Source organism: Nannobrachium achirus, assembly GCF_963921795.1.
Source record: "Nannobrachium achirus genome assembly, chromosome: 20".
Classification (NCBI taxonomy): Eukaryota; Metazoa; Chordata; class Actinopteri; order Myctophiformes; family Myctophidae; genus Nannobrachium; species Nannobrachium achirus.
The window spans coordinates 31,517,826-31,541,196 of record NC_137827.1 but is presented as its reverse complement, the minus strand read 5'-3'; the positions used below and the strand labels follow the sequence as shown (position 1 = coordinate 31,541,196).

At 42.9% G+C, this 23,371-nt stretch overlaps 1 protein-coding gene across 3 annotated transcripts in view; it reads left to right on the top strand.

Moving 5' to 3' along the window:
* keap1a (kelch-like ECH-associated protein 1a) overlaps positions 1–15,469 on the top strand; it is a 34,742-nt gene extending 19,273 nt beyond the window's left edge. For all 3 annotated transcript variants that reach the window (XM_080751355.1, XM_080751354.1, XM_080751353.1), the window contains 10 exons: positions 359–558; positions 1,296–1,452; positions 1,900–1,992; positions 2,975–3,121; positions 4,798–4,907; positions 5,282–5,411; positions 6,406–6,602; positions 10,799–11,004; positions 12,013–12,189; positions 13,516–15,469. In XM_080751355.1, the coding sequence (XP_080607481.1) occupies positions 359–558; positions 1,296–1,452; positions 1,900–1,992; positions 2,975–3,121; positions 4,798–4,907; positions 5,282–5,411; positions 6,406–6,602; positions 10,799–11,004; positions 12,013–12,189; positions 13,516–13,697 (1,599 nt within the window). In that variant the 3' untranslated portion in view covers positions 13,698–15,469. The remainder of the gene's footprint in view (positions 1–358; positions 559–1,295; positions 1,453–1,899; positions 1,993–2,974; positions 3,122–4,797; positions 4,908–5,281; positions 5,412–6,405; positions 6,603–10,798; positions 11,005–12,012; positions 12,190–13,515) is intronic.
* The last annotated feature ends 7,902 nt before the right edge of the window (positions 15,470–23,371 follow it).

Sequence of the window (23,371 nt, the reverse complement as noted above, 5' to 3'; positions counted from 1 at the left end):
CTTGTTGAGTAATATTTGAAGTGGATTCCAGGGACTCTGTGGGTTCCTTTAGTAAACTGTGGGTTCCTGTGGGTTCCTTTAGTGGGGTCTAAATGGACCCATGGACCCAAATGGACCCATACAAGTCTGTACAATGTACAAATGGAACCAAAAGGACCCTAACGGATCCATTTGGTTCCATTTGTACACTGTCAGAGTTAAGGAGAGACCTTGAAAAGTAAAGGTTTGAGAAACACAGCTCTATGTCATCCTTCTCCTCTATATTGTTTGATAGATCTATTAAACAAAGTAAGAAAAAAGAGAGACAACAGAAAAAGGTGTTGTCCTTGCTTACTCCCTCTCCCCTCCCCACCTCCAGGTGCATAAGGTGGTGCTGGCCTCCTGCAGCCCCTACTTCAGAGCCATGTTCACCAGCAGCTTCAGGGAATGCCATGCCTCAGAGGTAACCCTGCGCGACGTCTGCCCCCTGGTGGTGGGAAGGCTCATCGACTTTTTCTATACATCCCGCATAACAGTGGGAGAGGAGTGCGTGCTGCACGTTCTGCTGGCAGCCATGAGGTGAGACTTGGAGAGACCAGTGGCTCAGCAGACAGCAGCTGATCCACTGAATGAAGATGCTACAGCACTGTTTCCCAAGCACTGGGCCGGGACATATTTGTATCCCTTAAAGGAGGGATGGTCTTTTGTTAGGTGTCTGCTCTGAACAAAACAATTAACTCAGCCTTATTCCACATTACCTAATGTAAATGTGACGTGCAAGGTAAAAAAATCTATATAATAGGGTTAGGCTTAGGGTTAGACAACAGGGAACAAGTAATCCTGACAAATTATACTCTGGGGAAATATTCTTGTTTGGCGGTGCTGGCGGGCTGTTTATAATACAATTTAGTAATGAAGCTGCGGGCCATATAAAATGTGTCCTCGGGCAGCATTTGGCCCCCGGGCCGCATACACGACACCCCTGCCCTATAGAGACCAAATCTTCACGACATTACCATAATAAAAAATGAAAAATCTGGGTATATAACGACAGCAGCGCCACATTGTAGCAGTATTATTTATTAGCTTTTATTTCTTTAAGAACAGGGTCACTTGATATTTTTATTATTGTATAATAGAAATATATTATTTTCTTAGAGGTTGTATTCTGGACCGTTTACGCTATATTGTGTAAATATCCATATCCATAAACATTATACGCAGAAATAACTACCGGCATGTTTGTTTACAAATTTTCTGATCTGGTCTATAGGGAGTAGTGAATGAGTGCATGACTTGGGATCTCTCATCACCAGGTATCAGGTGGAGGATGTGGCCAAGGCCTGCTGTGACTTCCTCATCAAGCACCTGGAGCCGGACAATGTCATCGGCATCGCCCGCTTCGCAGAGGAGATCGGCTGCATCGAGCTGCAACAGCGAAGCAGAGAGTACATCAATACACACTTCAATGAGGTAGTGTGCAAACATAGTGAGCACACACACACACACACACACACACACACACACACACACACACACACACACACACACACACACACACACACACACACACACACACACAAATCCCTTTTTTAATGTGCAAATATACCGGTACTTGTGAAATAAAGACTTCTGATTACAGACTTTTGTGGCATTCTCCCCTCTCCCGCCTCTCTCTCTCTCTCTCTCTCTCTCTCTCTCTCTCTCTCTCTCTCTCTCTCTCTCTCTCTCTTCAAGTCTTATTCACAGCCATGTACTCTGTCCTCCTCCTTTTAACACTCATCTTTTCTTCTCTCTAATTACAATCTAAAATATGAACCCTTGTTGTAAAAAAAAAGAAAGTTGTCCTTTAATGTAACATTGAAGATTGTACTATGTCTCTGTTTTCCTCATTGCCTCCTTTTCGTCATGCATCCTAAGGTGACCAAAGTGGAGGAATTCTTCAGTCTCACTCACTGCCAGTTGCTGGAACTCATCAGCCAGGACAGCCTCCAAGTTCTTTGTGAGTCTGAGGTTTGTAGCAGGACTTTCAGCAGTGGCATCTATTTCAACCACATCTTAAAGCAGTGCTACTCAAACTTCTTCATGTCAAGGACCCCCAAATTAATATGTATTTAGCAGATCTACAAGCTTAGTAATAGTATGCCTGTCAACCATGCACAACGAGTGCAGATAGTTTAAGAGAGGTATTTTGGGATTTGGGGATAAAACTTGTGGCATGGCCCTGTGTGAACTTCATAAACAATTAAGAAGTGGTTGAGCTGTGGTGACAAGGTACAAAAGCACATATAGTTTATTTGTTTATTGTTGTTGTAATTTATTCTGGTTTTGTGGAGTTTTCTCTTTTCAAGGAATTTAGAGAATGTTGCAAATGTTGCAAAGGACAAAAATAGAAAAGTGACAAAAATAGAAGACACATTCTGTACTGGCAGGCTTTTAATCAGACAACTTATAGAACTTATTACCACCAATTTTAATTTCGCTGTGTTGTTTTGTATGTCATCCACAGTAGCCCATTAATTTCATGTCATGACACTTTTATTGCTTCTCCAATTGGGTAATTTTATTATTGTGCTATTGTCTGTATAGCAGTTAAAGTTTTATCGCTCTATTATTTCAAAGCATCTCATTCTCCTGCTACACATGATTTAATTTCCCCTTGGGATAAATTGAGTTAATCATATAATGATGCTCTATACTTACTCTGAATAAGAGCATCAGCTAAATGCCTAAAACATAAAGAGTAACTCTCTTGTAGAAAAGGTTTAGACCTGGCCAAAATAATTGTAGTTAAACTGCTATGTTTTAGTGTTTTTCCTAATGCCAAATAGGATGTCAACCACTGTGTTGCACACTTCACACTGGCTTTCAAGGAATGTCTTAGTTTAAACAGATCCATTTGGTATTAGTTACTGTAAAAGAAACACTTCATATAATTAATTACACATTACAGTAGGTGTGTGAAATACTGTGTAATACTCTGTATTGATGTCAGGTGTATAAGGCCTGCACAGACTGGGTCCGCTGGGACGTGGAGGGCAGAGCCCAGTATCTGCATGCCCTCCTGAATGCCGTCCGAATCTATGCCCTGCCCCCTAAGTTCCTGAAGAACCAGCTTCTGTCCTGCCCCATCCTCAGCAAGGTACCACTATCCATCTATTGCCTACTTGCCTTTGCTTGAATACTAATTTCGTACCAGAATACTGATTAATCCACTCCTCACAGATTCTACTCATTTCTCACTCACTCAGTCTCACACTTGTCACTCACTCACTTACTCTGTCACCTGCTCACCCGCTCGCTCTCTCGCTCGCTCGCTCGCTCACTCACTCACTCACTCACTCACTCACTCACTCACTCACTCACTCACTCACTCACTCATTCAATTCAGTTCAATAGGTTTTATTGGCATGAAATTTCACAAATGTCTTGTATTTTTTACCCTATTCTTTAAATGTCTTCTAAATCCTTCTTCTAAATCAGTGGTTCTCAAACTTTTTCATGTCAAGGACCCCCAAAATTACACATAATTGGCCGTAGACCCCCATTGAAATTGTTCCAGGGACCACCCAGAAGCAAATACTCGAATATTTGCAAATGTTTGCTTTTAAAAAGATATATTCAAAAATTAAGATTTTTCAAAAATAGCAGATCTACAAGCTCGCAGCATGGCACTCGGTGCCACGCTGTGACGTTGTAGATCTGCTATGTTTCAATAGCTAAAGCATTAAACCAGTAAGACTCCCTAATCGGGAGATAAGCTTTATCTCCACAAATATCACAACCTCCACCTCTCACGTCATACGGGCAGCCATAGTTACACCTGGAATGTTGAATCTCCATATATGGAGATAACCTACGCATCAAACAAAGTCTGACCTCACCAGCCCATACTTGGGCATGGACGACTTATATCTCCATATACGGAGATGGCCATATATGGAGATACGATGACATCACAGAGTCCACAGCTGATGATGTGGCGTGATGTCATACAATACACAAACAAGCCCTATATAAAGGGGCAATTCTCACCAGGGAAGAGAGCATTCCTCGACTCAGACCTTATCGCCAGGATCAACTAAGCTTATAGCTTATCATCACATCCAACCATCTTAAGATACTCAGCTAGTGGGGAATGCTCTCTTCCCTGGTGAGAATTGCCCCTTTATATAGGGCTTGTTTGTGTATTGTATGACATCACGCCACATCATCAGCTGTGGACTCTGTGATGTCATCGTATCTCCATATATGGCCATCTCCGTATATGGAGATATAAGTCGTCCATGCCCAAGTATGGGCTGGTGAGGTCAGACTTTGTGTGATGCGTAGGTTATCTCCATATATGGAGATTCAACATTCCAGGTGTAAAGCTGTGTACACACTACAGATATATAGTTGAACGTTTAGCTTGGTAATTCAATGTTATCTCAATGGAAACCAGCTTTAAAGCTTTCAAAGCTTCGTTCTTTGTGTGTCCTGCATCTTTAAAGCTGGTTTCCATTGAGATTACATTGAATTACCAAGCAAAACGTTCAACTATATATCTGTAGTGTGTACACAGCTTAACTATGGCTGCCCGTATGACGTGAGAGGTGGAGGTTGTGGATTGGCAGGCAAGGAGTGTGTGTGCAAAGTTTGGCATGTCTTGGGGCAACGGTGGTGGAGATATGAGTTGGGGAAAAGTGTGACATGACGGACAGACTGACTGACTGACAGACAGCCGGTGGAGGTTTTGGTAGTAAATGCGACCTGACGGTCGCAATAATTCTAGGCCTAAATGGGTCAATTTATCCATTCCATTCCTGAAATCTGCAGGCAAACTCCTGCAAGGACTTCTTGTCTAAGATCTTCCAAGAGATGGCACTGAGGAAGCCTCTCCCTCCACCACCACACCGTGGAAACCAGCTCATCTATGTGGCCGGAGGGTAGCAAGCATTTCTCTACAATCTTGTGTGTTAAAGTCATATTTTTAAATTAGGTTTTTAGAGTGGCCTTTAAAGCCCCAACATAAATACAGTATGTATACATTATATCTGTGATGCAGTGTCTGTACTTGCATAATAGTGTTAAATGATAATTTATTGGCTTAAATATGTCAATGTCAATATATGTGAATTTATGGTTCCATTTATCATAACGCTTTTAATGGCCTGGTCCCTAGTTAAATAGTTACAATTGATTTGGTTTACTGGTTGCAAGTTTAAGAATGCAGTTCTTTTCAAAAACATACTATTTATTAAGTATAGTCATCTATTGACATGTATGCTGATCTCTGAGCAGTTATATTTCTCTCGTCCAGGTATCGGCAACAATCACTATCAACCATGGAGGCCTATGATCCCAGGAGGAATTCCTGGTTGAAACTGGCTGATATGGGGGCTCCCTGCAGTGGCTTGGGTGCTTGTGTGCTCTTTGGGCTGCTCTACACGGTAGGAGAACTGACATAACAAACTTCGTAGGTTTACAAATACTAGTACAGATTGTTCTGGATTATACAGTTTCGACGAAGCAATCTGATTGGTTTAAATAGCTTTCTACCCCCACTACCCGTTAGAATAATGAGCATTACGGGTCTAATCAAATGTAAACATCAGCTGTGCCGGGTCCTGTCCCAACACTATGCTAAGCGGCCACGCTAGCAGTTTTCATGTACATTTTAGAGACATGGCGGCGAAAGTAGTGGCATTAAACTGAGAAATTTCAATCGAATATATTGACATGTTTTTTTTAAGGGTAACTGTTGTATAATCGCAATATTACACTTGAGGGTCGTGCTTTATTGTGGTTATTGGCACCTCAGCCCTGCCTACGGAACTCGGCTGTCTTCTCGTTCCTGCAGCAAGGCTGGCGTGCCAATAACCACGATAATGCACATCCTCGCATGTAATATTATGTAATGTAATTATTGCTCTAAATCAGTGGGATGCAATACTATTTGATACAGTAATGTAATATGATATGACACTAGTATTTCAAATATAGTATATTTACTCGAGACTCATTTAATCGGAACCCATAACGTATCTCTATGTTTTAACTACATAGTCAAGCATGGGTATTCAACTGGCGGCACGCGGGCTAAATGCGGCCTGCTGGGACCTTCCTTGTGGCCCCTAGAGGCCAAGGAAAAACCTCTGCCCTGCATTTTTCACATTGGCCTTTTATAGCGCCACCAGGAGGCCAACTTTAGCTAAACCATTTTTTTGTATTAGTCCTACAGATTTTGTCCAAACATCACGCAAACATCCCTATTTGCATCCTCAACCTCTCGCTAGTCTCCTGAGCTGAGCATGATTTCAGTAACATTTTCTGTATCGTATATCAAATATATATACCTAAAATCATTTAGTGATAATTCTGTATTTTCTCATCAAGGCAATACTTAATATTCACAACAATAATCCAGTGCTTTGTGGATTCCAGGTCGGGGGCAGAAACCTCTCTCTTCAGAACAACACAGAATCCAGTGCCCTGTGCTGCTATAATCCTATGACCAACCAGTGGAGCCAGCTCTCCTCCCTCAATGTCCCCAGAAACAGGGTGGGGGTTGGGGTGGTGGATGGCAACATCTACGCTGTGGGGGGTTCCCATGGCTCCACCCATCATAAAACTGTGGAGAAGTGAGTATGTTTTTTTTTTAGAAATGTTCATTCCCTTTAGTTTTTATGATTTTTTTAATGTTGTAATTTTATATTATTTATTATATAAAATTGTTGGACTCAGACCCAGGACATTGCCGATATGGTACAGGACTTTGGATTGTGTGCTGTTACGGGGTGCCGACTGGGATAAAAACATGACCGCTTTCTGATGAGGGTGCTTTCACACCTGGACCTGGAAAATGGACTCTGCCCTTTTTGCATTTACATTGTCAGTTCATTTGAATGAGGACTCAGTTCTCTTTCCAGTATTTCAGAAAGCCAGCAGAGCTGTCTATTCGCTCTGAATTTGTTTGGCGGGCTGATGGGGATGTGACAGTATGCATCTTTTTTTCCCCTTCATATATTGGCGAAGCTTTGTTCGTGTTCATTTATGTGATTTTGAAATCTATTTTGCGTGAATGGAAGAGAAAAATTTGATTCCTCATTCGTTGGACTTATATCACTGCCAAGTAATTATACAGATATACACCCCAAGGTTATACCCAAAGGTCTACCCAAGGTTCCACCAAAGTTCAACACCACTTTATCAAAACGAGCACTTACAAGTACATTATTTTTTACTGCTCATGCATTAGCAATGATGTCAATGTAAGTAGGTGGCCAACTATCTTTTACACACTCTTACAAACACACACACACACACACACACACACACACACACACACACACACACACACACACACACACACACACACACACACACACACACACACACACGCCTGTTTGATTTAGAGCAGTTGTCTCTGTGTAAGTATGGTTAATGACATGGTAGAGGCTAAATAAGTAGTTGCCTTTCAACCTGAAGAGCACTCAGGAAGGTTGCAGGTAGTCAGTCCTCTTATCCTCATTAAAGTACATAGGGCTCTTTCAAAACATGCTGAGACATATGTCCCAGGAATGTCCATCCTGTAGGGAATGCTTTACATCTTGTCGCTGGGGAGCTAAAAGGGGGGGAGATAATCTCCTAAAGAATGCTGTGTTAAGATTAATAATATAGTATCTGAAAATTCATAACAAAAACACATTCCAAGTGGTGGCTTTTGGCTAAAGTTCTCCGAATATGGACGCTAGGGTTCAAGTGGTTAATATATAAAAGGAGGAAAAAAAGTTTCTATCACACAAAGATTTAAAGGACCCCCTGTAGTGACTCTGAGGACCCCCTAGGGGTCCCAGACTCCCTGTTGAAGACCCCTGACTTAAAGCCTTTGTACTTCGTTGACCAGGGTCTAGGGCTCTATACTTGGTCCCCTCCTTTTTCCCCTCTATACCACACTCTTTGCCAAAGATCTACAAGCTCATAATGTGTCATGTTGCGACATGTTTAAGCTTGTAGATCTTTTGCCAAATGTTCACGCCAACAATAGGGACCCGAGGGTTTGTGTGAATGATTAAGCAAGGATACTTGGTGTGATGTAAATGTAACCTTGTCTCTGAACATCTCAACTTGTTCAACTTATTTTATGCAGAACTGGGCAAAATCCGACTTCATGTGGGATGGACCGGTTGTATGCATACAAACAGGTTTAACACATCGGGTGCCCACGTGGTGTCTACGCGTCAATCTCTTTGATCTTTACGAGTGCCCAACGACGCGTTTGACGCGTTGTACAGTAAACTATACTGTACTGTAGCTACTGCACTTGGCTACCGCGGTGATGAAACACCTCCATTTCCCAACATGCAGCGTGCAATTACGTCACCCGGACGTGCTGTGTGGCTCGTTGACTTCCTGTTTATCGGCTGCACAAAAATGCTGTTTTCTCCGGATTCTCTTCCTTTTTTCCTTTTTTTCTCAAAACGGCAGCATCTTCTACATGCCGTAACACAAACACTGTGGCTTAGAAATGATAAAAAACGGTCCTGACTGAAAGAAAAGATTTTCGCGAAATAAACAGGACTTACTCGGATTACATTTACTCGGATTACTTTTCTCGCCAGTACTCTCGCCGGTAGGTAAAATGACGCGTTGCCATGGGCACCAGCAAATTAAGATGTCAGAGATCACGTGGGCATCCGATGTGTTAATACACAAATGCATCGTCACAACTCATCATTGCGACCATAGGTCGCAGTTCATTATGAAAACCGGCACATCCTGTCTGTCCGTCCGTCTATAGCTGTCTATCACAGTGATGACTCAACCAGCTCAGCAGAAGGGTATCTATTCCAAAGCGCCCATGTGCCCACTTCTCACCCTTAGGGCATCTTACTGGTAACTAACCAGTTGTGGAAGTATTCTTTTTAGAGTTGGCTCGGGTATACAGGAGAAAATGCTGCAGCTGTGGTTTTTAATAGTGGGTTAATATTTAATATTACATGCAGTACAGTAGTTAATATGCTAAACAATAACCTCACAAGTATTCCAGCTGTACTGTAAATTGTCTTGAAATTGCATTGATAGGCCCTGTCACCAGGTCCCCGCTAGAACATACTCTTCTGTCAGTGCCAAGGATTGAACAAACAAACATCTGATTATTATTATTGTCACCCTCTTGCCAAACTCTGCTGCCTCATGACTCAAAGATAAACTATTCAAAAAGGTACACGACACACACAGTAATAAGTCTAGCTGTTGACTGAAAATCATTGCCTGGATCCTAAATCTTTTTAATCTGAATCTAAAAACAATTAGTTAGTAATAGCATTTCAAAGAGACTATGGGACAGAACTGGTTTGTTAATCAATAACTGACAACATGACTCCATTCAGAGGCTCATTCTGTACACTGCTGTGCGCACAGAATGAGCTGCGAATCTGTTCTGAGCCATAGTCAAGATCTCTTTGGACTTAAATTAAGCCTGTCAGAAGATGCCAAACACTACTGCGTAACCTAAATCAAATTATAGGAGTCATAAAAGGAGTCAATGATTTTTTACCGCATGTGAAAAGACGCACGAATCGAACTGGATTCGATCTGGGGAAAAAAACGCACTGCTGCAGCCACTTGCCGCACGGCAAATTCTGAGCAGGTGTGCATGAGGTCATAGAGGATCATTGGTTTCTTAAAAAGAAAAAAAGAAACCGTCAGTTTTTTCCGTGCGAAAGATCATGCCTGTCTGCAATGCACTTTACTGCATCAAAGGTAATCAACAAATTATACTATAAAAACTGGTCAAACATTGGCCAAATTGTCAAGTAATATAAGGAAAAAGTTAGAAAAAAGCGTTGACGGAAATGCTGGTCCCTGATTGGGCTACGGGCTTAAACACACACAGCTACCTACCTAGCTACCTAACTACCAACCTACTTCCGCAGCTGAACGCAGTACTGGCGCAAGTAATAAGGCACTGCCTTTTTACTTGAAACCCTTTGAGAAACTAGTAAGATGCCTCAGGGCGACATGTGACCTCGAGTGAGGTCGGGCCAATTCTTTGCCATCTGCCAGTGATGTATCGGACCAGTTCACCACATGTACTGTATGTGAAAATCCTATGATGTCTATGACATCTGACATCATACCCTTTTATGCCCATACATGAAGATCCCTGTCTGTAGAACCATCCACACAGATATGGGCTGTCTTGGCCATATATGGATTCTGTTAGTGTGGTATGTGGCCTCCATGTATGGGCATTCCAATATGAAGTCCTGTTAGAAATGGGCTTAATATTGATGACATCAGGGAACTCCATATTTGGGCATAAAAGGGATTCTGTTAGTGTGCCACCACAGTGAAGCCAGAGCGTGATGTCAGAGCAGCAAACCCATTCTGTTAAGAGTGGTTCCCCTGACATCACAGCTGTGATGTCACAGTGATGTGTCAGAGGGACCACAGTGTCAGGCGTGACCTACAGAGATACGCAGATAGCCGGATACGCGGACAAGATGTGCCAAACTGGGACCTACGGTCGCAATAACAAAAAGATGACCGCATAGAAGCCGCTTTTAGAAGGTGACAATTAGACCACTTTTAATAGATATTCCACACAGTTGCTCAATCTTGATTCATTTCACCTCTACACCGTTAACAACTTTTTTCAGAGTTCTATTGAAGTTTATCGTGCTACTACCCTTTTTTTTTTCTTTTTTTTTTTAGCTGAAAATGTGCTCTAGACAACATTTTCCTTCATAAAAGGTGGCTAGTGTGAACACACCCTTACGGATTCTCATAGTTTTTGACTAGAATCACAATGCGGTTATCCTTTGTCCGTCAGGTGGGATCCAGAGTCCAGTCGCTGGTCTTATGTTTCCCCCATGTCAGTGGCTCGTTTGGGTTCCGGCGTGGCGGCATGCGGGGGAGCTCTGTATGTTGTGGGGGGCTTTGATGGGGAGACCCGCTGGAATACTGCTGAGAAGTACCATCCCGAGACCAACACCTGGCACCAACTGGCACCCATGTCTTCTGTACGCAGCGGTCTAGGTATGTGGATCTGTTTCTGTGTGTGTGTAATTGTACCTGTGTGTATGCAAATGTGTGTATTTATCCACTTAAGTATGTGGCAAAAAATCCACACGCTCTGTCTGACTTTGTGTGTTCCTAAGTCCGTAGTATGTGTCCCTATGTCCGTAGTACGAGACTGACGCAACACAAGACAACGTCTTAGAAAGTATGCAGAAACCGACATCACCACAGCTGATGTCACAAACAGAATGGCCCATACAAGGATATATGCATGTGTGTCGTGTTTGATACCATGCAAAGTAAGCTCACTCACCGCTCACTTCGCACAGGTGCTATTTTTACATTTTAGCCTATAACAAAATGCCCGGACTAGGGACGGCAGGGTCAATGTGGATAAAATGTGTGTGCGTGCGTGTGTGTACTCGTGTGACACAACATAATGGGTCTCTTCTCCTCTGTGTAGTTCATACATGGGCAACTGGCGGCCTGGGGGCCACATGCGGCCCCCACCTTCGCGTAATGCGGCCCTCAGGTTAATACCGGAATACTGATATATTATTGATTTCAGCTGTTACAATTCCTAACATGACCTGCTTTAATTCCATCAGACTATATTAGTAGCTTAATGACTAATATAGTAGTATTTGTTTTTTATGTCCAATGTATTTGTATTTAAGTTCATAAAGTTAACATGAGTATCTAACTAAATGCGTTTGAAATTAAATCAAAATGTTACATTTCAGGATTCCAATTCAAAAATAACAAAAAAGAATTCAGGATTCCAATTCAAAAGAAGAAAAAATAGCCGATCTACAAGCTCAAAACGCATCGCAGCGTGATCCGTTTTTAGCTTGTAGATCTGCTATTTTTGCTTCTTTTGTATGAGATAGTAGAATGACAAAGTAGGACATAGCAATATGCAATGTGGCCCTCTGGAGTGAAGGTGGAAATATAGTGGCCCTCTCCATCATCAAAGTTGCCCACCCCTGGTGTAGTTTTACCAGTGTTGTACCACTGTGTTTGTAGGTTTAGTGTGTATGGACTCCTACCTGTACGCCATAGGGGGTTATGATGGTCGGACGCAGCTGAACTCCATGGAACGCTACAACGTCTCCAGGAACCAGTGGGAGTCCGCTGCCTCCATGCAGCACTGCCGCAGCGCACACGGCGTCACCGTCTACCAGGGACGCATATTTGTACTGGGTGAGTCGCGTCTCCAATCCCACAGCTTGAATAAATGGAGTGTTAAACTCTGAGGTATTGAGGAGTCCTGCTACTAAATGCTCTGTATTAGAAAAAGAAAATCATTACTCATCGTTTAATATCTCTCAAATTTAGAGGATAGAGGTTTGTTAAAGTGTCATCATTTTAGCAACAAAGGACTTATCTTGTCTGCCATCCTTTTAAAACTACAATGATTAGGTATAATGTTGATCAAATTATTCCGCTATCAAACATTTTCTGAGAGTTGGTGTTGCTGTTGGATATCTAATTTGAGAACAAAACTCTTTTTTTAGCTATGACAGAAAGAAAATTGGGAATCTTAATCTATATGTTGAACTCAAATTGTATGGCAGGTTCATTGCTGGTGGGCTGAGGAGTAATAAAATGTTTTCATCAGCCTGCGCTCTGAGAACAAAAGAACAATTCACACATTGTATCTTGGCTGGAAAAACTTTAAGCACAACTGGCATAAATCATCCAGGCAACACAGAACATACAGCACACGCTGTTATGCATAGTATGGTGATGAGTTCATTGTAGATCCTCTGACAACAGGGTATTGGGAAACAATGTAGCGATCCAGCGGCGGCCCATCAAAGTCGATTTGACTCGACTTCAGTGTCAACGGTTTTAAGTTCATGTCAACACAGTTTTGCATTTTATTAGACATATTAAAAATGTCTAAAACAAAAAACTTTTTTCTAATGCGGATTAATGTAAGAAAGTTGTCTACAACAGTCTCAGGGCACCCCATAAATATTTCTTCATCCGAGGCACCCCTACATTATAACTTTCACTCCCAGCACCTTATATTTATAGCATATCGTCGTTGTCGGGTGGAAACCTTGTCCAAAAGCGTTCGTTTTGTGTTTATCATCTATGAAATGTACTAAACTAGTGAAAACAGCCGATCTACAAGCACACAACGCCTCGCATCACGAGGCGTTGTGTGCTTGTAGATCAGCTGTTTTCGCTAGTTTTGTGCGACAGTCTTGTAGGATGAATTATGATGATTATTTTGCAAGGAAAACGTTGAGATAATAGCCATTTTTGTTAGAACTGACTGAAAATAGCTTTGTACTTCAAGTTTAAAATGATACTAAATAAGTGTCCAAATAAATTCCAAATATTATCAAATTATCTCGCGGCACCCCTGGACTGCCGTCGCGGCACCACAGGGTGCCCCGTCACCCACTTTGAAAAGCCCTGTTCTACAAAACTTCTCTCTCTCTCTCTCTCTCTCTCTCTCTCTCTCTCTCTCTCTCTGTCTCTTTCTCTCTCTTTCCTTCTGCGTGCGTGCGTCAGGGGGTTTTAACCAGAGCGGCTTCCTGTCCAGCATCGAGTGCTACTGTCCAGAGACCAGAGAGTGGTCTTATGTCATTGACATCCCCATCGGACGCAGCGGTATGGGCATCGCTGTCACCATGGAACCCTGCCCGGGCAGCCTACCAGAGGAAGAGGAGGAAGAGGACGAGGACGGGACATAAAAGAAGTAGAATTAACGATTGAAGGCAAGCGAGTGGACTGCCGATGATCCGTGGTGTTGAGTATTGTTCTAACCAGAGCTGCTTCTCAACATAGGGGGGGGCGTGTGTTCAAGTGAAACATTCCAACGTGACTACTGGCATGTCTCCCCACACGCTGTGGGTATGAATTGTTGGCAGCGGAAGAGGAATGCAGTAGCATTAGTTTACTTTTATGAGAACGTCAGAAGAGGAGCAGGGAGAATTAGTGAAACAGAAGGACAGACCACATACTACTGACCTCGCAATGATACAGGTGCTTGCGGACATAATCTCTCACATAGTGTATACCAGTGATTCTCAACCCTTTTCATTTCAAGGACCCCCCTGCATTAGTCCACAGACCCCCATTTCATACCATTCATGTTTATCTCCAGGACCCCAATCTACACTGTAAAATAATTATCAGTGTTTTTTTTTTTTTTATAAACTTTTATCCCACGATTTTTGTAACCCATTTTTTCACCCGGTGCCAATTGCCTAAGCTGTGATCCTGGGCTCTACTCTCCCTCTGCCAACCTGGGGAGGGCCCCGAACTGAGCTCATGCTTCCTTCAATGCATGAGGAGTGAGCAGGCCGCTTCTTATCACCTGACAGGGGGAGCTTCCCCGGTTGGACGTAGCGCGTGGAAGGAACACGTTATTCCAACCAGTTCCATTCCCCTCCATCAGGCGCCCCGGCTGGCCAGGGGGAGGCTTTATAGAGACCAGGATTACTGTATGTTTTTGTGAGGGTATCTACCCTAGGCGACACGGGGAGAACATGCAAACTCCACACAGAAAGGCCCTTTTGCCAACCCCACCTAGGGTGTGGGCACTGATGACGCGGAGGAGGGAACACACCCCCAGCACCCACAGTGTCCCCCGGCGGGAATCGAACCCAGGACCTTCTAGCTGTGAGGCGACAGCACTACTGACTGCGCCACCGTGCCCCCATAATTATCAGTGTTTATTTAACTCTGAGAGTTAGTACATTTGTACACTGTCAGAGTTACAGACCCAAAAAGCGTCCATTTGGACACCTGGTGGTCCCCAGACCCGACATTGAGAAACAGTGGTGTATAGTACTATAGTTTGTCACATACCCAAACTTTATTTGCCCTTGGTGAGTGGGGTAATAAAAGGATAGAGAAGGGGACAACTGATTTCAACCATAGCTGTCCAGTCAGTGGACTAAAGTGCCCCCACGTGCTGAACGATGATGCGGTGGAGGGAAACGTGGTTAAACATGCCCGTCACCGTTGCTGCATTGTTCACATGCCATTTTCTTGATGTCTTCATGACTAAATAAGGCTTTGGGTATGTAATAAACAAATGATCCCTGGGCATTCATTCATGGCCCTCGTGCAATGAATGCCAGAGTGATAATATACATAATATACTGAGTACAGTTATACAGTACTCTCTCAGTTATACTGTACTTCACCATGTAAGCAGTCTCTGTTGTACAATTTCCTTCACATGTTGTATGTGTTTTTTCTTTCTTTCTTTCTTTCTTTCTTTCTTTCTTTCTTTCTTTCTTTCTCTTTCTTCCTTTCATTCTTTATTTCTTTCTTTTTTTTGTCACTGTTGCTCTGTGATTCATCTGATTTAGTCATCCTTTGTGGCACATTTATATCTCACTTTCAATGAAAACAGTTTTTTATATTATTATAGTAGTAGTTGTAGTAATTGTACTGACTGTCAGTCAACTGTAAATTATGTGTGAAATGAACTTCAAGATAAAATGTATGAATGAAAAAAAAAAGAAATGAAAACAATCTTGGTCATCTTCATTCATCCAGGATCATCTTTCTGATACTGATGTACGACTGAAAGGAATTATCCCCCCATTCAACTCAGCTATCAAGGTACATCATCCATGTGTAAATTATGACCTAGCCCAAGTGTGTAACAGCACATAGACAGCCACTAGATGGTGGAGTACATCCAAAAACCTCAAGATTTCAATGACAAGAAAACCTCTCTGTTCCTGTGTTGTGGTTTTGCAGTAAAAACACAACACCAAGATTGTGATGGTAAAACTTTTTTCATTTTCTTTTTTATTTAATAATATTTAAAAAACTTTGGGGGGAGGGGGTGTCCTCCTCATTAAAAGTGGGATTATGGTGTACGTGAAATGTTCCGACAGTTAAGCGTTAGTGCTGTTTTAACATTCCAAGCATGACGTTCTGTGGGTACAAATGAATTTGACCCCCTGGCGTGCAGTACAGGGTAGGGGTGAGAAACCCACCAAAGAGCGGGATGTTTAGAATAGCCTAGTCTGTTGCTGTCTTTTAATGGCCCTCATAATGGCGAGGCGGAACAGTCACCACGGCATTTAGTCATCATCGCACACAGACGTCAGCTATGTGTTTACTTGTCTCTCTGTACTGTCTCTCTGCCTGGCCCCTTCAAGGCTCACCTGCAATTATCCCAGCAGGCCACCGAAGAGACTATTTGGGACTGAGCTATTATTCAAATGCCGTCTCGGCCTCATCATCTTGGCATATTTTATGAGAGAGAGAGAGAGAGAGGCGAGGCAGGGGGTTTGAGAGAGAGAGAGAGAGACTAAAAGGAGTATAAGGTAAAGATGCACGCTTCAGTTTGATTGATTTACCTATCTCTACAGTCTACATGGTAAAACCGAATATAAATAAATATAGATTAATTAGAAAAATACATTTTTTTACACTTGCACAGTTAAAATATCTGTAGCTATGTTTTTATTTGGGGAGGATGCATTATCTGAGGATGCATTATCTGCGATAATGTTCCTTTTACTGCTGCCACTGACCAAGCGCACCTTTGAATCTGTCTCGTATTTCAAACTCCTGGATGTGGTACGCTTTGTGTGTGCGATTCATTATTTACAGAGCAACCTGTTGGGCAGCGGGTAGTGGCGGAGTAGGAACACAGGAAGGAGTGTGATGGTGGAGGCCTGGAGAGTGAGAGCGGAGAGACAGAGGAGGGAGGGGGAGGTGAGACGGCTTTTTTACTCACTACTTCAAGCCCTGCGCAATTGTGCGGGTGGGGGGAGGGGGGGTTTGGGTGACTCACATGGCAAACGCATGACGCACACGACGCGGCTGCAAAAAGCATATACTTGGGTGTCTATACACACAGACTTTTGTTCTGTATCTCTTGCTGCACGCATAAACACGCACATAAACGCATATGTGTGTGAGTGAGTGTGTGTGTCTGTGTGTGTGCATCGTCGTGCTAAACAAAGCTGGCTGTCTCTTATTCACAGGCTGTGGAAACAGATTTGCCTCAATGTGTTCATTGTCTCCAGAGGGGAGCTCAGACAGAGTGAGATGTAGCACTGTACAGTGGGGAGCTAGGCCCTCCATGGAGAGGCAGTGGAAGAAAGCTGGGCACACACACACACAGATGTAGCCATTGTACATGTCCATTGTGTCCATCATACAAGCCATTATACAAGCACTTTATCTTTGCACACTCTCTGCACTACCACACATCAGCTTTTTATTTTAATACTCTTGAAAGCAAGACCCAAATAATCAACTACACTAAGGAAAATAAACATTAACAAAAGCAACCCGCAACTGTGAATATTTACAAGCGACTTTACAGGAAGACCTAAAGTTGCTTGTAATGAGCAGACCTGGCAACAGACTGGCAGACGGAGATCAATGCAAAAACAATGTTATTTCTGCCGACTAGAGTTTGTGCTTAGTTTGTGCCACTAAATGCCACCGACTGCCAGTCTGCCAGGAGTTGGAAAGAGTTTCTTGTAGGCTGTTTGGTGTGGCGACACCTTAACTCATTCTGTGCCTATCCCGAACATGTTCGGGATATGTTCAATCCAAAACAATTTTTTTTTTATTAATTGACTTACCCTGAGCTGCTTGTAGAGTCGTGGGTGGTCCTGGCTCGTCCTACGCTAGCCAGCTAGCCATTTTACATGGTCCGACGATATATTCCATTAAAAATGGTTTAAAATACATTTTTGAGACCCCCAATGTTCACCGAATGTTCAGCGCCGCTTCCGGAACGTAGTCCAGTGTGCCTATCCCGAACATGTTCGGGATTTTTAATGAAATGAATAAAATGATCCGAGGCCTTCTGAAGCCTGAGCCTAAATTTAAAATCCAGTGGTCCAAATCCTGGGGAAGCCATGCCGGCCGTGAGCCGCGAACGTAGCCGCGAATCGCCGCCAAATCCAATGAAAAACCACATCTTTGGAGGCCCATATCTCTGGATTGTGTTTTTAGGGATGTGGCGCGAGGTTTATTTACGGCGAAATCGCCGAAAAATGATCTTTAAAATGACAAAATGGGAATAGCTATTCTGTTAGCATTATCATCCGGGACCTTTCCATGACGTGCACGAACGTGAGCATGCGCGTCACTGCAACGTGAGTCCCCGGATGCTAATGCGCTCGCCTATGGGAGAAAGCCTGGCATTCTTTGGCGCCATCTAGGGGCTGGCACTGGTAGGGTTAACTGTTGCTCCTACCCAATGACAAACTTTGTAACAGGGAAAGATCCTCAACTACTAGTGCAAGATACAGTGGGTGCAGACTTGCACCTCTGCATGGCTGAATTCCACTGTATGGGTTAGACCTCACGGCAGATGGAATTGTTCCGTCCTTCATTAAATTGCTGAGAGTTTTTTGTGAACGTATTTGCCAACATGCCAAAATTTATGGTGGGAAAGTAATTATTTCCAGGTTTCTAACATCAACATATTGGTGAGTAATGTAAACCACATTTGTACATCTAATCTGAGCTTTTCAGTTCAGCAAATAGAAGAGATAAGAAAACGTGGACCTAGAAACTGGAACTGGTATTTGCCAGTTGTGTTATTGTGTTATTTGTCAATGGTATCGCTAGTATTACACGATATATCCAGTCATGTATTCAAATCTATGAGCAGGGAGAATTCACAAAGGAAAATGGAGCTCAGTTCACCATTACCACATAAACCCTATACTTAGTAAACTAATACTTAGTTGATCAGTGTCACTTAGTCTGCTCGTTTTTCCCTCTACACCAGGGGTCTTCAACCGGGGGCACGGGACCCTTAGGGGGTCCTCAGAGTTACCACAGGGGGGCTGCCAAATCTCTGTGTGATAGGATCATTCTTTTAAATTAACAACTTGAACCCTCGCATCCCTATTCTGAGGAGAGCTTTAGACAAAAATAGCAGATCTACAAGCTCTCAACGCCTCGCAGCGCAAGGCGTTGAGAGCTTGTTGATTGTCTATTTTTGGCAAATAGGTTTGGTGTAGAGGTAAAAAAAAAGAGCAGACCAAGTACAGAGTGAAAGGTCAAGTTAACTAAAAACACGAATCCAACATAGACAGTGCTGTCAAACAAGTCTATGAATCTATCTCTATCGATGATGATGAATCTGCATCACACATACAATATGTAGAGGCCGCAAATGGCCCGCGGGCCGCCTATTGGGGAACCCTGCTCTAAGGGGTCCCTGGCCTGAAAAAAATCTCTGCTGAAAATAGTCATTGAAACAAGCTCACAAAATGCGACGTGTTGTGAACATGTAGATCTGCAGATTTCGCAGCACGTTCCCCCCAGAATAGAGATGCTAGGATTCAAGTGGTTAAGCATTGCACAACATAGTTTAGGGCGATCCCATGTTGCGCAAATCAGCATGCTAAGATTAAGTATCTATAGAAGTTAAAAGGGAAAGTATCGGTGCTGTATGACATAACATCAGCCTATCCAGCCTTTGCCTAGATCTATGAGAAGGGTTAAGGCTGTCTCTAGGGGCACCAGGAGAAGACCGTCCCATCATTGGGTATTATAATATGGCTTATCCGGTTGCATATGGCTTATTGGGGCTCATTCAGATGTGCACACAAGGCAAGAGGTAGAGTATAGCCTCTATAGGATCTGGAGAGGACGGGTCTTTAATGCCACTGGGCCCGTGGCTAGGATGAGTGTAGGTGTGACCTTGAGAAGTGATGACCTCATCAACATCCCTGCCTGCAAAGCTAATCTGTTACATTCTGAAGGATGCTCCTACGACAGAGCCACCTATGAAGGTGACATTGGTTGGTGGGCTGGTGGCATGTGAAACACACCCCTCACACCAAGCAGGCAAGCACGTACAAACACACACACACACACACACACACACACACATGCAAATGTACACACAAGTGCATTATGCGCAAATACTTGCATGTTAAAATGCACATATTAACACTCAAAACACATGCACGTAATGTGTACATATGCATGCACGTCGTTGCTCCGCCGTCCCAGCAGCGTGTTTCAACTCACACGGCAAAAGCAGCACGTAGCACTGACATTCATATTCATGGCCCCTAATAACACATTGTTGTTATCCGTGAGTCTGCATTAGACTGTGATGACGTAACATAAAACCCCACATGTTCATCGCTTGATCACCCAGATGCCTGCAGCAGGTGTAGCAGCCTGGCGGTGGTGAGTAGGTCACAGACTGCCCTCTGTCATCTGACCCTAAATATTACCACACTCACACTGCAGGGCCATTACCTGATGTGCACCAAGTCTTTTCTTTCTTTATTTATTTTTACTTTGTTTTTTCTGAGGGAAGGTTGCTGAGCATTCTCAGCAATGTCTTCTCATTCGTACACTTATTACACAAATTCACACCAGGGATCTGTACTCAGTCTTGACTACCGAGCAGCTGCAATGGAGTTGTTTGAGGATTAAATGTTTACTACTAGGAAATGTTGTGTCACTCATAGGAATAAATGTTATGTCATATTTCTTGATTTCGGTGCTGTGAGCATTGAATGCATCCAAGTCTAAATCTCTGCGTTCAAACATACTTGTCCGGTAAATTGATTCAGATTATGATAAGAAATGGAATATAACACCATTTATATCCCTGCTTATCTTTATGGGGTGACAGTAGCCTGATTGTTAGAAAAGTGAATTTGTGATGGGTGGAGGTTTGTCGGTTAAAATTCCAGCAGTGAATACCTTGACAGAGGAGTGAAAGAGACATGCTCTCCCAGGGGCGTCACAAGGGGGGGGGGGGGGAAAGTGGAACTGAGTTGCTAGGGCCCAAGGTGGAGGGGACTTGATTATTTAATAGGCTACTTTAGATATTGAAAAATAGCAGATATACAAGCTCTGTTCCGTGCTGTGAGCTTGTAGATCTGCTATTGAAAAATGTGTACAAATCTTTGAATATATGTACTTTTTTGTAACTCAAATTCTGCATCTGGGGGGTTCCAGGGACTATTTTTCAAAAATAGCAGATCTTCAAGCTTGCAGCACAGCACTCGGTGCCGCGCTGTGAGCTTGTATATCTGCTATTTTTCAATAGTTAAAGCACAAAATGTGAGTGGATCCTTGTACCCAGGGCCCATAATTTGGTGCGACACCCCTGTGCTCTCCCCTCCCTCAACAACCACCACAATGCCCTTGAACAAGGTATGCAACCCCAATCGGCCCCAGTGGAGCCGCTCAGTGACCAGCAGAAGGAGACGCTGTACTGTGAATGTTTAGGACTACATATGTTTGAAGCAGGAATCAGCATTATTGACAAATTAAGTCTCCCCCTCGGCAAGTAAAAAGTTCAAATATAGTTTGTGTGCAACTGATCTGAACTTGGTTTCTTTCTGCACCAGTAGGCTACAACAGCATGTCATCCCAGTATATTTTGACTTGCATGCTGGTGGGTTAATGCAGGATAGGAATAGCTAATGCCAAGGGCAGGGAGACATCTTCACTTATGTTAGCTGTGGTAGGCCTACTAAGTTTGAATAGATATAGTTTGAATTTAATCAAGGCTCTGATGACCATTGAATTTATGACAGATGACAGGTGATTTGCGATGAATGACATGATCTGATTGTTAAATGAAAGTGGTGTGGTCTTGTGGATGACATTGACTCCACTAGATTGAGGTTTTTGTTTTGTTTCATAAAGTTTGTTGGACCATTTCAATATTGTTCCTTGCATTAACGTCAACTGATCATCATCTAAATTAGGCCTATCTATCTTTTTATCTGGATGTTATTTGTTCATTCAAAATAGATGTCCTCGCAAAGTTTCACTTCGACATGATGGTACACCTCTCTTCTCCTCGCACACGCGTATGCACGCGCCCACAGTGTACAGACACAGGGCGAGGGAGAGAAGAGAACCTATCAACGATCACTATTCACTACTATCAATCATGATCTTGAAAGCTCTGGGTTTAGCAACATCGTGCAATTACATGACACTCTTCAAGGTTAAAGAAACCTATTCTTTAAACAGAGCAAAATTATATATAAATCTATCTAAACAAACCTTAAGTGAACACACAACAACTGCCTATGATTTATGTTTGACAGTCTAATATATTTATACTTTAAAACATTCAGATTATTTGTCAGTCAACGAAAAACAGCAAGAATGGGAGCCTGGCTGTTGTGTGCGTGTTGTGCAGCGGACTGGTCTGTGTCTGTGTTCAGTTCAGTGCAACTCTCTTTCTCTCAAACTCGGAGGAAAGCATGAGTGGACGGTTTCAAGCTCCCCTCTCGCTGAATTGATTCTACTATAGGTCCTCTAGAAACATGGCGCTGAAACACGGGGGCCGAACACTCCCATGAATTCCCAATTATTTGGTCTCTTCGACCAGGGCGATGATTAGATATCCACATCGTTACGTTTGTGAAGCTATAAGTCAGTCTTTGGTCCTCCTAGAGCAAAGCATTGGCAGGAAATATGAGAATGTAAGATATCTCACGTTGCACGCTCCCCCTGTACCCAAAGGTGGTATATTCCACAATTTATTCCAGGGAAAGACTGACAGTTTTTTGGGTCATGAAGCAGCTGTTCAAGTCAGTGGTTCACCCTCCCTCCGCAAGAATAAGGAATTAGTACATTTCAAATTAGATAACGAGAACGTTGGTGCAAGAAGAGAAAAAGTATGACAGCATGTCCATAGCACAAAATAAACCATTTAGACACGAGTGGAAATCATATTTTATAGCTGAGGGGAAATATTTTTGTTGTTTATTATGTTATTCTTTGTATTCAACATGTTTTGGTAATGCCATATTATTATTAACCAATATATGCAGTATTTTGGTTTTTGCATTTGAATAAGTATAGAGTGCTGTACATTTAAAAGTAGGCCTAAATAAGTAGGCTAGAACAAATTCCTGCAGAAATTCTCATGATATTCCGGGTTGAGAACTTAGATCTCTCTCTCTCTCTCTCTCTCTCTCTCTCTCTCTCTCTCTCTCTCTCTCTGTCTCTCTCTCTCTCTGTGTGTGTCTCTCTCTCTCTCTCTCTCTCTCTCTCTCTCTCTCTCTCTCTCTCTCTCTCTGTGTCTCTTTCTCTCCTGCCTCATCCGTGCTCACCAGCTCTGTCTGTCTCTGTCTCTTGCAAACACACACGCACAGTCTGGTAGAAGACCTACATAGCAGCTAGGTCGGGTAGAACAATAGCAGAATGACTGTTGACCCCTCTTTAATAAATCCAGTTAACATTAGGCTGTCCCAGTCAATCCTGAAGCTTCCTATTGGCTTACATTACAGCGTTCATTCTGACAGTGTTATGAACACAGACAATGTAAAGCCTTGCTTGGACTTGGCTTGTTAGTAGGATTATTATATATTTCATGATCAATACATATTACATACAGTACCATACTGTCACAGTGCCTATTGACTGCGTG